The sequence below is a fragment of the Staurois parvus genome, unplaced genomic scaffold (genome assembly GCF_062004578.1).
Source record: "Staurois parvus isolate SC_StPar_1 unplaced genomic scaffold, SC_StPar_1.0 ptg000057l, whole genome shotgun sequence".
In the NCBI taxonomy this organism is placed as follows: Eukaryota; Metazoa; Chordata; class Amphibia; order Anura; family Ranidae; genus Staurois; species Staurois parvus.
Window position 1 is genome coordinate 3520849 of NW_028317853.1, and position 19058 is coordinate 3539906.

Genomic DNA, 19058 nt, shown 5'->3' on the forward strand with positions numbered 1-19058 from the left:
GATCAGTGACACTGGGTGACAGGGCAGTGAAGGGGTTAACTGGAGGGGGGGGGGGGCGATCAAGGGGTTAAACGGGATTACTGGTGTACTGGCGGGCAATCTGGCGCTATCTGGGAGGGGCGCTAACTCTATCGGAAGTCGCCAGCGACACTGATCAGTAAAAATCGCTTCACTGATCAGTAACACTGGTGACAGGGCAGTGAAGGGTTAACTGGAGGGGGGGGGGCGATCAGGGGGTTAAATGTGTCCTAGAGTGTTCTAACTGTAGTGTAGTGCTTGTGTACTCACTTTTTGGATGTCTTCTTCTCTGTCTGGAACGGAATGTGTCCAGGCAGAGAAGAATGACATCATATCCTGCCCTGTGTATGTCAACACAGGACAGGATAGGACAGGGACCGATCATGTGATTTCAGCCAGAAATAACTGGCTGAAATCTAATGATTGATCCCTCCTGGATCAAATAGTGTCACCCGCGGGTCGGCGGGAGCGCGCGCGCGCCCCCTGCCGGCGAAAGTGTCGGGAGCGCGGAACCTGTTTTAAAACGTGGTTTTGCGCTCCACTGCCGCCCTGCACACGTATATACACAGTGGCAGGGCGGCAAGCGGTTAAAGAAGGTTTGTTATGAAATAAGTTTTTGGCTATCTTTACTCCCAATGGCATATGCAAAGTCCAGTTTATTTCTAGTCCCTTTTTTCTTGGCACAAGTTTTTGGAATGATGCCCTTGGGAGTTCAAAATTAGATGGTTTAAACTCCACTTTCCTTCAAATTGTGTTATACTCCATGTTTAAAACGACTGCTGGTGTATTATTTTTGTAAGGACGAGAGCCTCTTTAACCACTAGCCTTCAGGGCACTTATACTCCCTTCCTGCCCAGGCCAATTTTCAGCTTTCAGCGCTGTCACACTTTGAATGACATTTGCATGGTCATGCAACATTGTACCCATATGAAATTTTTATCATTTTTTTGAGACAGATAGAGCTTTCTTTTGGTGATATTTAATCACCTCTGTTTTTTTTATTTTTTGCTAAACAAACCAAAAACAGCTGAAAAATTTTTTTTTTTTAAATTTTTTCTTAGTTTCTGTTATAAAATTTTGTAAATAAGTGATTTTTCTCCTTCACTGATGGGCACTGATAGGCGGCATTGATGGGCATTGACAGGCATCACTGATGGGCATTGACAGGCATCACTGACGGGCACTGACAGGCGGCACTGATGGCCACTGATAGGTGGCACTGATGGGCAGCTCGATGGGCACTGATGTGGAATTGATGTGCACTGGTAGGCAGTGATATGTTGCATTGATGGTCACTGGCAGGTGGCATTGATGGTCACTGGCAAGTGGCATTGATGGGCACTGACAGTTGGCACTGCTGGGGCTACACTGATCATCAGTGCCCTGATGATCAGTGTACATATCCCCTCTGAGTAATGCCGATTACCGGCTCTCCTCTCCTAGCGAGCTGTTAGCGTGACAGCTCGTGAGGAGAGAAATGCCGATAACCAGCATTTCCTTTTTTACGTGCGAACAGCTGTGATTGGACACAGCTGATCACATGACAGAGCCGTCGTCTTCGTCTCTTTCCGTTGATCGGTGATCTGCTGTGTCCAAGGGACACAGCGCACCTGGAATCGCCGCACTGCGCGCCCCCGGGGGCATGCACGCACAGTTAGAGTGGGAGAACGTCGTTACTTTATATGGTGGGCGGGAGGCGGTTAAGGAACCTACATTAGGCCTCTTGCACACTGCAGCATTGAAAATGCTTAGTACAGCATTTTTGTTCTACTGGTCTAAAATCACAAGCACGTAAACAAGTGTTGCATATTCTTGAGTTAAAAAAAAAAAAATATATATAAATTGCGTTTCTGGTCAGTAATTTGTGCCTGTGTACAAATGCGCACATAAGGGCAAATAAGCATAAATATTTAAGGATTTTTCCTAGAAATGCATCGTGCGTGCATAAACGCGCAAAAGCGCGTGTGAATACGTGCAAAACAAATGCCTGAAATTACGTCCAGAAATGCTGATGCTCAGACATGAGTTCCGTGTGCAAGAGGCTGTATAGTGCTGCCACAACGGTCATGTAAGGTAACATAAACCAATTAGCACACTCTGACAGTTAATAAAAATTGCACAGGCTGAATTGGAAAAGCTCTGCTCTTTTGAATTACAGTTGTGTTCAAAATAAAATGAATAAAGCTCAAAATCCTTCTAATAGCTTTTATTTCCATACACACAAATGCATTGGGAACACTACACATTCTATTCCAAATCAAAACATGATGAAAAATATATCACATTTGTGTTGTTCCTCTAAAAAAAATTTAAGAAAAGTGAATATTAGACTGTTCCAAAAAATAGCAGTGTTTGTATTCTTCTTTACAAACTCAAACATTCACTATATAAACTGAAAAATGTTTGAAGATTTTGCTTTCCTTTGAATCACTTAATGAATATTTAGTTGTATAAGCACTGTTTCTGAGAACTGCTGTACATCTGTGTTGCATGGAGTCAACCAACTTCTGGCACCTGTGAACAGGTATTCCAGCCCAAGATGATTGGACTACATTCCACAGTTCTTCTCTATTTCTTGGTTTTGCCTCAGAAACTGCATTTTTGAGGTCACCCCACAAGTTTTCTATTGGATTAAGATCCGGGGATTGGGCTGGCCACTCCATAACGTCAATCTTGTTGGTCTGGAACCAAGATCTTGCACGTTTACTGGTGTGTTTGGGGTCGTTGTCTTGTTGGAACACCCATTTCAAGGGCATTTCCTCTTCAGCATAAGGCAGCATGACCTCTTCAAGTATTCTGATGTATTCAAACTGATCCATGATCCCTGGTATGCGATAAATAGGCCCAACACCGTAGTATGAGAAACATCCCCATATCATGATGCTTGCGCAACCATGCTTCACTGTCTTCACAGTGTACTGTGGCTTGAATTCAGTGTTTGGGGGTCGTCTGACAAACTGTCTCCGGCCACTAGACCCAAAAAGAACAATCTTACTTTCATCAGTCCACAAAATGTTGCGCCGTTTCTCTTTAGGCCAGTCAATCTGCTCTTTGGCAAATTGTAACCTCTTCAGCACGTCTTTTTTTTCAACAGTGGGACTTTGCGGGGGCTTCTTGCAGATAGCTTGGCTTCACATAGGCGTCTTCTAATTGTAACAGTACTCACAGGGAACTTTACACCTTCTTTGATCTTCCTGGAGCTGATTGTTGGCTGAGTCCTTGTCATTTTGGCTATTCTTCTATCCATTTGAATGGTAGTTTTTCGCTTTCTTCCATGTCTTTCAGGTTTTGGTTGCCACTTTAAAGCATTTGCGATCATTTTAGCTGAGCAGCCCATCATTTTCTGCACTTCTTTATATGTTATCCCCTCTCCAATCAACTTTTTAATCAAGGTACGCTGTTCTTCTGAACAATGTCTGGAACGACCCATTTTCCTCAGAATTTCAGAGAGAAATGCACTGTAACCAGCATGTACAACATTTGCTGCCTTCCTTCCTTAAATAAGGGCAATAATTGCCACCTGTTTTTCAAAGAATGAATGACCTCACTAATAGAACTCCACACTGCTATTATTTTGAACATGCCCCTTTCAATTAGTGATTCAATTACACAGAATCAGCAGCATGCATGTCATGACTGTTGGGTCTGTTGGATTTCTATTACTCTACTACACCTGCTAGTAAATTATTTGCCATGTAGAAATATCATTTCTACCAAAAACAGTGATTGATCAGGTTAGTGATGTCTGACTGCTATTATTTTGAACAGAACTGTATATGCAATAGTGGGTTTTTTTTTCTTTTTTAAGTCTCACAATTCTTATAAAGCACAAAGCTAAAGATAGCCATACTTGGATTGAAATTTGACTGGTTCAGTAGGGGACTGGCTGGATTTCGATCCATGTATGGGCACTTTGGTGGTACAGAATCGATCTATCAAGGAACTTCTGTACAACTGCCCTGTTGGATTTTCCCTGCTCAGTCGGTGTTGCAGGCTATAGCCTGTATTGCTGATCAGTGTCTTCTCAAGGGTGATGTCTCCCCACTGTCAGAATACAAAGGCACAGTGGGGAGGAATTGGGTTAGTTTTATTTTCCTTCAACTGGATGAATGAAAAAACAAGACTAATGTATGGGCTGCCTTACATTCTAAAACAAAATGCTCTTTGGGAGAAAAAGACAATAGAAACTGTAAATTTTAATCCTCTTCTGGTTTAATGTTTTTTCTTTTTTTGCCTGTTTAAGGCTCCATGCACACTAGCTTTTTTTGTAAGCTCCTTTTTTTTTCTACTCCTATAAACTAAGTGGTGTTATCCTATGTATCTATGCACACTATTTTAGTCTTTTAGCAATGTTTGAGCTTCAGCGTCTAGGAGCAGAAAAAAAATGTTTTTGCAGAGTTTTGTGGAACATTTTTCCAGCAAAAAAAACCTCTTAAATGCTCCTAATAGCTTTTTTTTTTTTTTTCCCCCTAATTAAACACTAATGCTCCTAAATGCTTCTGAACATTACTAAAATGCTACTAAAAACCACTATTACCAGCGGTTTTTATCCAGCGTTTTTCCTGTCTTTTTTTGAGCTTAAGAAAAAACGCTAGTGTGCATGGAGCCTAATAGTTATTGCTTGTAAAGTGATATTTGTAACATTGGTGTTGGGTAATATTGTACCATTCTTGTATGATAAAAAACAAGAATGCATTTCTGAGGTTATTGACCTCCTATAGTGTGACACTTGGAGCCTGTGGCAAGCTGGAAAATTAAACACTGGATTTCAGATCCTATTCTCACATTTATCATATATATATATATCCTTCTAAAAACTGCAAGCACAGAAAAATTCCTGTTGATCTGCCAGAATTCTTGTGTATTCCTGACTTCCTGTTTGAGCGGACATTGTCTTTGCTGTACTAAAATCCCAGCCCTGCCCTTGTTTCTCCTGCTGAACTACAGAACACCTTCCCATCTCCATTGCACATGGTTTTTTTGCACATGGTGTTTTGTAGTGCACAAAGCAGGGCTAATAACATTGCTTGGGATTTCAGTGCAGCAGAAACAGCTTTGTCAGCTCAAATAAGAAGTTAACAGCTCACCGGAGTTTTAAAAATTCAACCAGTGTTTTTCAGTACTTTTTAATGAGAGAAATATGTATGTGTTCCATTTACTGAATTTTTCGGCCTCATTCACACTTGTGCATGGGGCTATTAGAGACTAGATGTGGGAGACTCAGTGGGGGTTCCCAGCGATTAGTCGTGGGTAGGAAGCCCCACTGAAAGCAATGCAAGGCTGACAGCTCCTGCAGCTATTCACAGCTGTTCTTCATGTAATAATCCAAGCAAAGATCACTTGTGAATGTTTGGCCCCGGACGCAGAATGTCTACATCCAGGGCCAGTCATTTGTAGGTGTTCACTGCAGGAGTAATTAATGCAAGCAGGGGCTTCCAACTCACAGCTAATTGCTGGGTCTCCAGCATTTAATCACTAACTGACCCATTTACAAGTGTGAATGGGGCCTAAAAATTAATTAAAATGGTATTAAGCCCAAAACCAAAAATGTGACATATTGCAGCTTGCAAATCATTAGATGTGGTGGCTGCATTAGTTTTATTTATTTTATTTGTTTTTAGTTTTGTTTTCACCTAGTGATCTGGCCAGTAACATACCTCCTGTATTAGAATGCCTCTACTCTGGATGAAGGGGCACATATGCAAAGCAGCATTGCTAATCTGGGTGGAGGGGAGTGTTGGGTGTACTAGAAGATTTGATTTACACTAAACAAATTTAGTCAAACTCACTCTGCAGTTACACAAGCAGTAATGGCAACAGTTGTTTTTTAATACGTTTAACTGAATAAAAGCTGATCATTGTAAGCACCCGTGTCAGTGGTAAACTGCTACATTTGTAGGAGAGCCTGTTCTTTTGAAAAACAACAGACTTACTGACTTGATCACCAGATGTAAATAAAGGAAAGACAGCCAAAAAAAAGGAAGCCATCGCATCTAAGAATTGGTAAGCACTATTATAAATTTTTGCTTTTGGGTTTAATACTACTTTTAATCTCTGTAATACATGTGCATTGCTTTCATAGCAAGTAATGAAATAGCCAGAGTACTAGCTGTCATTCTAGACTCCAATCTATCTTTCCAGCCCCAGGTCCAATCACTGACAAATTCATGCAGACTCCACCTCCGCAACATCTCCAAATACGCACGTTCCTAACTCCAGAAACTACAAAGCAACTCATTCACTCCCTTATCATATCACAACTTGACTACTGCAACTCCCTCCTCACTGGCCTACCTCACCACAGGCTATCCCCGCTTCAGTCTATCCTGAATTCTGCGGCCAGACTAATCCACCTTACTAACCGCTCCATATCCGCCACCCCCCTCTGCCAATCCCTCCACTGGCTTCCGATTGCCCAACGCATTAAATTCAAAATACTAACACTGACATACAAAGCTGTTCGTAACACCGCCCCGAACTACATCACCGACCTGATATCCATCTACCACCCAAAACGCACTCTCCGCTCCTCACAAGACCTCCTACTCTCCAGTTCCCTGGTCTCCTCCTCCCATGCCCGTCTCCAGGACTTCTCCAGGGCTTCCCCCATCCTCTTGAACTCACTACCCCAATTCATCAGACTGCCACCTACCCTCCTCACCTTTAGGTGCACCCTTAAAACCCACCTCTTTAGAGAAGCCTACCCCGCCCTCACCTAATTGCTGATCTCCTCTGCTCTTCCTACCACTCCATCCCCCACAGCTATTTCCTCCTGTACCACTCTCCCCTCCCTCCTAGATTGTAAGCTCCAAGGAGCAGGGCCCTTGAACCCCTCGTGTATTTTACTGTATTCTTACTGTACTGTCTCATGTATTGTCTCCCATTGTAATGTACAGCGCTGAGCAAACTGTTGGCGCTATATAAATACTGTGTAATAATAATAATACTGCTTGAACTGCCATAAAGTGGGAATGGGACCTTTAAATTTGTCCAGTTATACACTTTATTGCATTCAAAATACTTCTATGAGGACCTGTGAGGTTGCAGAGTGTCAGTGAATACTAAGGGGCATTTATCATAAACATTAACATTCTGTGTGCTTAGATATGTGCTCCTTTTGCATCACTTGAAGTGGGTATATATTTGGTGAGATAGAGGTGGCTGCACTTGTTGATGAATTTCATGACATCAGAAGACAGCTTAGTATGTATGCCTTGTAAGGATAATAAATTAGCATTTTAATGTAGTTATTTACCGCCTTCATGGCATAGACGTTGAGTCACACGCTCTGGCTGTTTTTCTCATTTTACTTTGAGACTTGTTGACATTTTAAAAGGGTTCACAACTTCTTTCCCGTCACTGTCAGTGTGACGTCACCACTCGGCAAGCGCTACAAAGTTGTGAGCCATGAAAACACAGAGTTAATGAAAAGCACGAGCTCCTGCTTATATTGGGGGCAATTCATCCGTTCCTTGTAGGACTGCCTGTCTGCATAAGCGCAAGTCAGGCTGCTGTAGGTAAATGTGATGGCTGTCTGCTGTGTCTGTACACGTCTGTGCGTAGGTGAGTGTGTGTGAGAGCTTTCGGCTCTCATCAGTGCTAATAATTACAGCGCTAAGCATTTTTCCTGGAGCTTCTAACAGCCTCTAATGATGCCGCTGTGGAAGGGTGGCAGCAGTCGTTAGCTCCTTCATTAGGAGCAGCAGATTAACGAGCAGAGGGCTCAGCTACTTCAATAATAGAAAAAAATAAAATAGAGGAAATAAAAGATGCTGGCTTGGGAGTCTCTTGTGAGCTTCCTGTTATCTCATTATCGTCTGGTTATTAACGAGGGGTAGGAACGATCTGACAAGGGAGAGGGGGCCGCCACTGATGAATCTCCCATTGTGTTTTAGAGATTACATAATCTAATTCTAAAACTAGCTTTCCGCACTCGGAACATCTAGCAGGATGGGATCTGTGGTTATATCTTTGTAAATCATTTTCATGTCTGCCGTTTTAATTTTCAGCCTACTACTTTGCCTTACAGCCCAACTCCAGTCAAATGGGTTATATGCTGTTGAAATGCATGTGTGTGAATGTTTTTTTTTACCTGCCAAAATGTTTGTAATCCTGTTCAACATGTCTTGTGATTGACGCACCCTTGCCACTTTGCACAGCCAGTAGGATTCCTTCACTATTTACTTGTTCAGCTTAGAGCTTCCTGTGTCCAGCTTATTAGAGCAGATTAATTCCGATTTATTGTCTGTGAGCATGCTGACATAAATATTGTATTTATTTTTAGTACTGAATACCACGTACAGTGGGGCAAAAAAGTATTTAGTCAGCCACCAATTGTGCAAGTTCTCCCACTTAAAAAGATGAGAGAGGCCTGTAATTGGCATCATAGGTAGACCTCAACTATGAGAGACAAAATGAGAAAAAAAATCCAGACAATCACATTGGCTGATTTGGAAAGAATTTATTTGCAAATTATGGTGGAAAATAAGTATTTGGTCAATATCAAAAGTTCATCTCAATACTTTGTTATATATCCTTTGTTGGCAATGACAGAGGTCAAACGTTTCTTGTAAGTCTTCACAAGGTTGGCACACACTGTTGCTGGTATGTTGGCCCATTCCTCCATGCAGATCTCCTCTAGAGCAGTGGTGTTTTGGGGCTGTTGCTGGGCAACACGGACTTTCAACTCCCTCCAAAGGTTTTTAATGGGGTTGAGATCTGGAGACTGGCTAGGCCACTCCAGGACCTTGAAATGCTTCCTACGAAGCCACTTCTTCGTTGCCCGGGCGGTATGTTTGGGATCATTGTCATGTTGGAAGACACAGCCACGTTTCATCTTCAATGCCCTTGCTGATGGAAGGAGGTTTGCACTCAAAATCTCACGATACATGGCCCCATTCATTCTGTCCTGTACATGGATCAGTCGTCCTGGTCCCTTTGCGGAGAAACATCCCCAAAGCATGATGCTGCCACCCCCATGCTTCACAGTAGGTATGGTGTTCTTTGGATGCAACTCAGCATTCTCTCTCCTCCAAGCACGATGAGTTGTGTTTCTACCAAACAGTTCTATTTTGGTTTCATCTGACCATATGACATTCTCTTCTGGATCATCCAAATGCTCTCTAGCAAACTTCAGACGGGCCCGGACATGTACTGGCTTAAGCAGGGGGACACGTCTGGCACTGCAGGATCTGAGTCCCTGGTGGCGTAGTGTGTTACTGATGGTAGCCTTTGTTACGTTGGTCCCAGCTCTCTGCAGGTCATTCACTAGGTCCCCCTGTGTGGTCCTGGGATTTTTGCTCACCGTTCTTGTGATCATTTTGACCCCACGGGGTGAGATCTTGCGTGGAGCCCCAGATCGAGGGAGATTATCAGTGGTCTTGTATGTCTTCCATTTTCTAATTATTGCTCCCACAGTTGATTTGTTCACACCAAGCTGCTTGCCTATTGCAGATTCAGTCTTCCCAGCCTGGTACAGATCTACAATTTTGTTTCTGGTGTCCTTTGACAGCTCTTTAGTCTTCACCATAGTGGAGTTTGGAGTGTGACTGTTTGAACTTGTTATCAGTATAAAAGACACCTGTTCACAACCTCAAACAGGTGTCATTGATACAGGTAATGAGTGCAGGACAGAGGAGCCTCTTAAAGAAGAAGGTACAGGTCTGTGAGAGCCAGAAATCTTGCTTGTTTGTAGGTGACCAAATACTTATTTTCCACCATAATTTGCAAATAAATTCTTACCAAATCAGCCAATGTGATTGTCTGGATTTTTTTTCTCATTTTGTCTCTCATAGTTGAAGTCTACCTGTGATGCCAATTACAGGCCTCTCTCATCTTTTTAAATGGGAAAACTTGCACAATTGGTGGCTGACTAAATACTTTTTTGCCCCACTGTATGTATCCCTATTTGCTTCTTTGAAATATAGTTTTATACAAGCCTGTTAGGTCTAAAGAAATACAATGGCAGCTCCCTGTAAGAAAACAGGTGTTGTATCTCACTGCTGAGCCCTATAGTGATGGAGTCTGAGTATGGAACTGACAAGTGCCAGCTGACACAGCCATTGACACTTCTGGAGGATTTAAATGCTGAAGACACAGTTGAAGGCTTGCAGGGCCTGAATAGAGGGGGGAATAGGACACAAGGGCCACAGGAGAGGTGAGTATACTACCTTTTTTCTTATAAGGGGCTGCTACTTTAATTACTTTTGGAATCAGGGTCTCTTTAAAAAGACATAGAAAGCAGTGTGAAGTACCATACTCCTTACCAGCCAGGATTCCAAATTGTACTTTTCGTGGTCTATCTCCGTTTATTCCAATTTGGGTTGGTTGTTATGGGTTTCTGCACTTTACATTTTATACATAAACAAGTTAAAGTGGTAGTAAACTCTTCTTTAATAATTTTACCTATAGGTAAGCTTATAATAAAGCTTACCTGTGGGTAAAATTAATATCTCCTAAACGTGAAGTGTTTAGGCGATATTAGCCCTTTTGCATGTGCTCTGAAGGAACGGCATGCCCGTGCCGTTCCTTCAGAGCACTGTGCAAATGGCCCAGGGCTCTGAAATGCATGCAGGAGTGACGTCATCGCTGCTCGGCCAGTCAGCCGGCCAGAGCTCGTGAACCCGGAAGGAAGACCGGGTGAAGATGGAAGCCCCAGGGAGCTGTGCCAGCACTTGTTTTTTCTTTTTCTTTTTTTAATTGGGATGCAGTTTACTACCGCTTTAAGTCTGGTATGGACTTCATCTTTTGGTAACTGTTTCCTTAATAGTTATAACTCTAAATATGTATTTTTTTTTCTCTCTAGATGGAAGATTTAAATTTCCCTGAAATAAAGAGGAAGAAGTTGGAAAAAAAGGAGGAAGATAAAAAAGAATTCAAAGACCTATTTGACTCTGACAGTGATTCAGAGGGTGGCAGTGGTGGCCTGTCACTGAAAAAAGGTAATTTATTTTTCTAGGCCTTTGCTATGGTCCCTCCAGTGTTGAGAATTGTGACTGAAGCACATTCATGTGTGTGTATAAATATGTCCTATTAACCACTTTAATACTGGGCGCTTTCACCCCCTTCCTGCCCAGGCCAATTTTCAGCTTTCAGTGTGGTCGCTCCTTGAATGACAATTGTGTGGTCATGCAGCGCTGTACCCATATGAAATTTTTATAATTTTTTGATACAAATAGCACTTTCTTTTGGTGGTATTTGATCACCACTTGGTTTTTTATTTTTTGCTGAACAAATGAAAAAAGACTGAAAATTTTGAAGGAAAAAAAAAAATTTCTCCGCTTGTGTTATAAAATTTTGCGAATAAGTAATTTTTCTTTTTCACTGATGTGCACTGATGAGCGCTCGTAGACGGCACTGATGGGCACTGATCAGCACCAATTGGCACTGATGAGGCTGCACTGATTATCAGTGTAAACAATGTACTGAAGCCTTACTGGTTATTGGCTTCCCTTTTCTCACACAGACATAGCGTGTGAGGAAAGGGCTGCTAATATTCAGCAAGTCTGTGTTTACATGTGATCAGCTGTGATTGGACACAGCTGATCACATGGTAAAGGGCCACTGTGATTGTGGGGTGCAGGGTATGGGGTTCTGGGAGGAAGTCCATGTATGCCGCTCCAGAACTGGACGACTGTGCTCTAGCCATCTTTCGGCTGTAGCGCGGTTGACAAGTGGTTAAAGACTATGTTCACTTCTGGAGCATGTTACACGGTAAACCCATATTCAGGGTGCAACATGCTCCAGCATCTTCTCTTGCACTCCTGATTCCCCCCCCCCCCTTTCCTTTCCCCCACACCTGCTGACACATTCAAAATCGGCGCTGCTTTGCACAGCCATGTCTTTAATTTACAGCAATTTGTGATTAAAGAAACTGCAAGTCCTGTTTGCCACCATGTCAAGTGAGCACCCTCATAGTTCATTGACATTTCATCCAGGATGGAGGATGTGTCTGCTGGAGCCTGACCTTCCATTAGTGATCCACTGATTGTGGGTGCAATGCTTTACAGGCTCCTGGGGGGAAAAATAATAGATGCACGTTTTTTTCTGCAAAAAACCTGTGCATTTACCATTTTTTTTCCCCAAAGCTGAACCTATCCTTTAAGAAGACACTGTCACCTTGTCAAGTCAATGTGACAGTATCTCCTAATTGCTTACCATCCCAGCAAGGTATAGTCACCTATCCACACTCCTTTCCTGCTACAGGATTCCACCCCAGTGTTCATTTTTGACATCAAATTTCAATTTAGTTTTAGTCCTAGTCTTTAGACTAAAATGCCATTTTAGTTTTAGTCATATTTTAGTCATCGGAATTGTTTTAGTTGACTAAAATCTCCAGTACATTTTAGTTGACTAAAATCTCTAGTACTCTTATCAGCAGGCTATAATGGCTGAGAGACGCAGCCTCCCTCTGTCTGCCTGCTGGACCAATGCCCTCAAAACCACAGAAGAGAAACTCCGTCATCTGATTTGTGTCTGTCTGGATGTGATATGGTGAGTTTCCTCTCCCAGCAAGGTAGCAGTGCTTAGCACTGTCTAAAATAGCAGCCTCCCCAAACCGTCAAGTTCTCTGCCCTGTGCATTCCCTCACTCCCTTTTACTTCCCCATCCCCACTTGTAGCCTGGCATTACAGCCAATAGAGGTTACAGTTTGTTTTTTTTAGATTTTTTTTTAAGGGTGCTTTTCTGTTTATTTTTGTTTATGAAACTTGGTTTTATTTATAAAGACGTTGTATATCACAACGGTAAAGCTAGATTTTAATTAGAGAATTTTCGTTTCAAGAAGATTCATTTGATTTTTTTAATCGTTAGTGGGGTCAAATCGATGTTCATTTTCAAGAGCAGTGATGGGAAAATTCAAAGGGGCAGGAAGGAAAACTTTCTCGATCAAACAAATTTTTTGGCCAGTGTATGTGGTTATTGTTCAGAAATTACATTCATTTTAAAGTCGAATGTTAAAAGCAAAAGACCATTTTTGAACATTAGTCTATTCATCAAATGTTCAAAGAATTTTCGTACGACTTTTCTTACGAATATTCTCGTCTGAAAATCTGCATGTGTATGGCCTGCCTAAATCTGTGACTGTAGTGCATGGTCAAACCTTAACCACTTGCCTACCAGGCACTTATACCCCCTTATTTACCAGGCCAATTTTCAGCTTTCAGCGCTGCCGCACTTTGATTGACAATTGCGCGGTCATGCAACATTGTACCCATATGAAATTTTGATCATTTTTTTCTCACAAATAGAGCTTTTTTTTGGTGGTATTTAATCGCCACTGGGTACTTTACTTTTTGCGCTATAAATTAAAAAAGTGCAAAAAATTTGAAAAAAAAAAAAAGTTTCTTTGTTTCTATTATAAAATTTTTCAAACAGGTAATTTTTCTCCTTCACTGATGTGCGTTGATGAGGCAGCACTGATGGGCACTGATAGGCGGCACTGATGGGCACTGATAGGCAGCACTAAAGGGCACTGATAGGCAGTACTAATGAGGTGGCACGGATAGGCGGCACTGATAGGCAGCACTAATGAGGTGGCACGGATAGGCGGCACTGATAGGCAGCACTAATGAGGTGTCACGGATAGGCAGCACTAATATGCAGCACTGATAGGCGGCACTGATGATGGGTACTGATAGACGGCACTGACTGGCATCACTGCTGGGCACTGACTGCGGCACTGACTGGCGGCACTGGTGGGCGGGCACTGGTGGGCGGGCCCTTGGGGGGCGGGCACTGGTGGGCACAGGTGGGTGGGCACAGGTGGGTGGCACTGCTGGGCACAGGTGGGTGACACTGCAGAGTGGCACAGGTGGGTGCACTGCTGGGCACAGGTGGGTGCACTGCTGGGCACAGGTGGGTGCACTGCTGGGCACAGGTGGGTGCACTGCTGGGCACAGGTGGGTAGAGCTAGTGGGCACACTGGGCACAGGTGGGCGGAACTTGTGGGTGGCACTGCTGGGCACCGATCATCAGGGCACTGATGATCAGTGCCCTGATGATCGGTGCCGATCCTTGCTCTGACAACTGCCGGTTCTCGGCAGTACTTTCCTCACGATCTGACAGCGTGAGGAAAGTGCAGCCGAGAACCGGCACTTGCATTTCCCTGTGATCAGCGTGTCATTGGACACCGCTGATCACGTGGTAAAAGGCCGGTATGATTGGCCTTTTACCACATCACGTGATCAGCTGTGTCCGTAGGACACAGTGATCACGGAGATTGCTGGGTGCGCGCCCCCTGGGGCGCGCAGGAGAGCGCGTTCTGGGGGGACGTCATATGACGTCCACCCAGAACTGGCCGGCCACAGTGCAGCTGTCATTCGGCTATCTGCGGTCGGCAACTAGTTAATATCATAAATAATATGTTATTAAGAGTTTTACGCCATGAGTATATGAGTTTGGAAATGATAGAGAAACGCTTAAATAATGCATTACAATGTAACTAAACCCATTAGATTTTAGTCGCCAATAAAATATATTGGCGATTTTAGTCGACTAACTGAAAATTGGAATTGATTTTAGTCAATTGACTTAATTCAAATTTTTTTTTCGTTTAGTTTTCATCACTGAAAATATGCAGCTGACAAAAACTATGATGAAAATATTTTCGGTGACAAAATTAACACTATTCCTGACTACTGATTTGAGACTTTAATACAAAAATATGGAGTCCCTGAAAAAGTGTAAAGGCGTGCAAAACCATTAGCACCTGACTCTGAATTGTGGGTGTACAACCTCAAAAATAGAATAGTTTATTTCAGATTTTGAGCCCCCTCTAGGGGCGATGATTAGTGGATGTGGTAGAATCTGGGGGAACCCATCAAGACATTTAGTTTGCATGAATCTTGTTATCCTTTGAGTATTTTGGTTAGTTTGTGGTTTTAGGGCAAATGTAGAACACTTTAACTACTTCAGAGATACAGCTAAAGAAAAAGCACCTTTTTTGCATTTTTTAAGAAAGTTGTTTTTTTCCCTCCATTTGCAATATTGATGGGAAAATACTTGTTTTTTGGCAGGGGCAGTGAAATACGAAAACATTTTGCCAGTTTCCTAAAACCTGCTGGTAATTGCTGCAACGGTCTGTCCTCGCTATTTGGGGTTGATGAGTCTTTAATTAGCCCTAAAGGAAAGCCATTTGGGCTGCATATTCTTTAATGCTTATTATTGCAGTTCTCCTAGGCATTTGGACCTTAATGGCAAAACCAATTAAGTCACCAGTGAGCACAGTGCTTATAGGTAACCTAGCTAGGGACTCTACTGAACCCTGATTAAAGCATCTGCTTGGCAGTGTGGTTTACAGTTACATGTTTGCTTCTCTTATGCAAAGGTTGTTTTAACAACTTACTAAGAAATAGAAAGTTTTTTGCTAGAAGACACCCTTTAAATGTTTATATATACAGGTTTTGCTTTATAACTCTGTACACATCTGAGATTTGTATTGGGAAGCTTCTCTGCAGTATCTCATCCACCTGCTGGTATAGTCAGGTGTTTTCAGACACATTCAGTTGTAGTGGCCCATTGTTTTATTTAAAACTTAGTCTGTATAGCCGTATTTTTTTTAATGTATTGCATGGTGCAGGGAAGGATTAGAACCCTTGATACATTTTTATTGTTGTGTCTCGGATAGGTGGATTTACCCTCTCCATTTGACTTAAAACAAACGGGGATTCCATAATTTTAGAGTTGTCACCAGTAGGGATGAGTTCAGGGGTGTTCGGAATTGTTTATATGAACTGTTTTTTGCTGCACTACTTCAAAGATCTGAAACAAATGCAGAAAGGACACCAAGATTCAAGTAAGAAAGGTCATGTCTCTTGTACAGTTGCAAGAAAAAAAAGTATGTGAACCCCCTGGAATTGGTTTTCTGCTGTAATTTTCCATAAAATGTGATCTTATTGTCATCAAAGTCACACAAATAACCAAAAACTACATGCTTAAGCTGATAACACAGATAACACACAATTATAATTTATTGTGACTTCATTGAACACACCCATTAAACATTCACAGTGCTGGACGAAAACGTAAGTGAATCCTTTGAGTTGTTAGCTGGTCAAACCTCCTTTGGCAGCAGTGGCTCTGGATCGGACCTCCACAAAGATTAGGAGGAATTTGTGACTATTCCTATTTAGAAAACTGCCTCAGCTCAGACACATTTGTAGGGGGTCTGGTGTGAACGGCTCTTGAGGTCATTCCACAGCATCTCTCTGGGGTTAAGGTCTGGGCTACACCAAAAGGGGCATTTTCTTTTTATGATGCCAGTCTGTGGTGGTTTTACTTTGATGCTTTCAATGTCCTGCTGCATAACCCAGCTTCTATTTACCTTCAACTGGTGGACAGCCACACTGACATTATCCTGTAGGATATCTAGCTAAACTTGGGATTTCATTTTCTCCGCTGATTGCAAGTAGCCTGGGGTCCTGAGGCAACAAAGCAAGCCCAAAATCTACGTCCCACTACCGTACTTCTCCATTGGGATGCTGTTTTGATGTTTGCAAGCTGTGCCCCTTTTTTGCGCCATACATAGTGCGGAGTATTCTTCCTAAACAATGCAACCTCAGTCCAAAAATAAATTTTCACAGTAGTGATGCAGTTTGCAAAGGTGCTCTTTGGCAAACTTCAGGCGCTCAGCAATGTTTTTGGAGAGCAGCAACTTCCTCCATGGGGTTCTGCCATGGACACCCTGCTTGTTCAAAGACTTCGGTATGGTAGACTCATTACAGGGATGTTTGCCAATTCCAATGTTATCTTCAATCCTTTAGCTTTAGTTACTTGTAGGTTCCTCTTTAGTTCATTGAGGATTCTGTGTTGTGCCTTGGGAGTCAATTTGGCTGAATGCCCAATTCTAGTTAGAATAGCGAAGTACGAAACTGCCTCCATTTACAGTTTTTCTAACTGTTGGCAGATGGATACCTGAATACTTTTAGATTTCTATGTATCCATTTGCAGCCTTATGCAGATCAACTACTCTAGATTGTAGGTGTTCAGAGAGCTTTTTTTATGTAAGGTATGGTTCAGATCAGTTGATGCTTCTTATGAACAACAATCCTAAAATGTTTGAGTGTGTTTTAATATTCAAAGTAGCTCCAAACTCAAATTTATTGGACTATAGGTATGCAAACTTTTTGACCCAAATTAGCTTTCATTGAAGTAATTAGGCTATGGGTTCACTTACTTTTCCTCCAGCACTGTGAATGTTTTAACCACCTCCCACCCACCATATAGTAATATGACGGACGCAAGGTGGTTCTCTCGTTCGGGGAGGACGTCATATGACATTCTCCCATTCTCACCACGCATGCGCGGCTCAGGGAGCGCCTCGGACACAGCAGATCACCGATCATGGAAAGAGCCCATTAACTGGACTGGACATGTGGGGGTAGCCAGAAATTTTTTTTAAGGCATCGGGTTCTCTTTAGGATGCTTTACAGACGCTGTTCAAGTAGCTCTTTTCATTGCTGCGTAATGCTTTCCAAGTGCAGAATCTTTGGTGTTGCCTCAGTTCTCGCTATGTCTATGAAGACTCAGTGAGTAGGGCAGTCAATCTTTGATCCGTTCCTACTACCCTCCTACAGTGACTTCTAGCCATCTGACCATCGCCAGCTCTTCAAGTTCGCGAGTACCTTGCATCTTACCCTAAGCCTATTCTGCTTTACCACCACAAGGGTGCAACATGTTGGATTCTGAACACATGGCGGCAAGGGCATTCCCAGCTCACGTTCTACTAACGGTTCTGGAGTTGCTTGTAACATGCTTACTAAGGATGTGGACATCTCCAGCCTAAAATCATGTTATCCTCTGCTCTTAGCGTTTGTCCCACCCTCTTTGTTGGGTTTGGCTGGACACCCTACCCTCTCAGCTGAGGGTTTAAAACTTAGTTTTATGACCCAAATCACCCAGTTATTTGGTCTTACCACTGTTCGCAGGGTCCATACGTACACCTTTATGTCCTCTCCTGCAGAGTTTTTTGTAACCGTAGATATTTACAAAGACAGCTGATGCAAAGTCACTCCAGTCCAGGGGTCAACAAACTTTATAAACAAGGGGTCAATTTACTATCCTTCAGTCTTTAGCTGGGCTGGAGCTTTGCCATCAGGCATAGGAAATTTCCTTGCATCAGTGGGAGTAAACAATGCCCCAACTTTGGTGTCCGTGAGAGGAATTCTGCCTTATCGATGGTGTCATTGGGAGGAATTGTGCCCCAACATTGGTGTCATTGGGCCTCATTGTTGGTATTATTGGTAGGAACATGTGCCCCATCATTGGTAGGCATTGTATCCCTTCATTGGTGTTAGTGGATGAAATATTTCCCCAGGGGCCGGATAAAAGCAAGCAAAGGGTCACATCTGGCCACGGGGGGCCACAGTGTGGAGACCATTGCTCCAGTTCTTGACTGCTGAGTTTGATTCTGAGGCGTCACAGCACTCTCCCAAATGAAAGGAAACTGTTTTGTTTTTGTTGTTTTAAAGCAGTACACAGCACTTTGAAATTAGAGGATCAACCTGTTACTTCAACAATTGCTTTTTCCAGCCTTGGGATGTTTAAAATGCAAAAACTGTCTTTGCAGTGCTTTTCTAACTGTTTCTGTTGAGTCTGGAAACAACGTTTCAAACTGTTTGCTCCTCCTAAACAGCCTTGTATGTGTTAATGATGATTTTTTTTGCAGAAGTGATTCTTTTTCACTGTTGATCTAGCACGGGGGTTGGCAAGCCGTCGATCGCGATCGGCCCTTCAACTTCGGGCAGCCAACAGGTCAATTGGGAACACAGCCCTCCATTGCCGGTCCTTCTGCCCAGCCTCTGTCTCTCTCCTTTTCACTGCAAAGCGGAGAGCGTTAAGAGTCACAGTACTGGGTAGAGGGCAGGGGCTGCCAGAGTTAACTTTTTACATTAACTAGCAGGTGATTGGTTGCTGGGCGATCCTAGCAACCAATCACCAGCTTGTTAATGTGAAAATTTAACTCCCGCGCCCGCCCTCTATCAATTACTTGTGATACGTCTTGCTCTCTGCTATGCTATACACCAGTGTAAGATAGAAGAGTG

The 19058-nt window shown here is 42.8% G+C and overlaps 1 protein-coding gene across 1 annotated transcript in view; it reads left to right on the forward strand.

Annotated features, from left to right (window-relative positions):
- The window catches only part of NOC2L (NOC2 like nucleolar associated transcriptional repressor), a 175084-nt gene that overhangs the window by 134491 nt on the left and 21535 nt on the right, over nucleotides 1-19058 (forward strand). The window contains exon 17 of the mRNA XM_089668416.1: nucleotides 10823-10958. Coding sequence (XP_089524542.1) covers nucleotides 10823-10958 — 136 coding nt within the window. The remainder of the gene's footprint in view (nucleotides 1-10822; nucleotides 10959-19058) is intronic.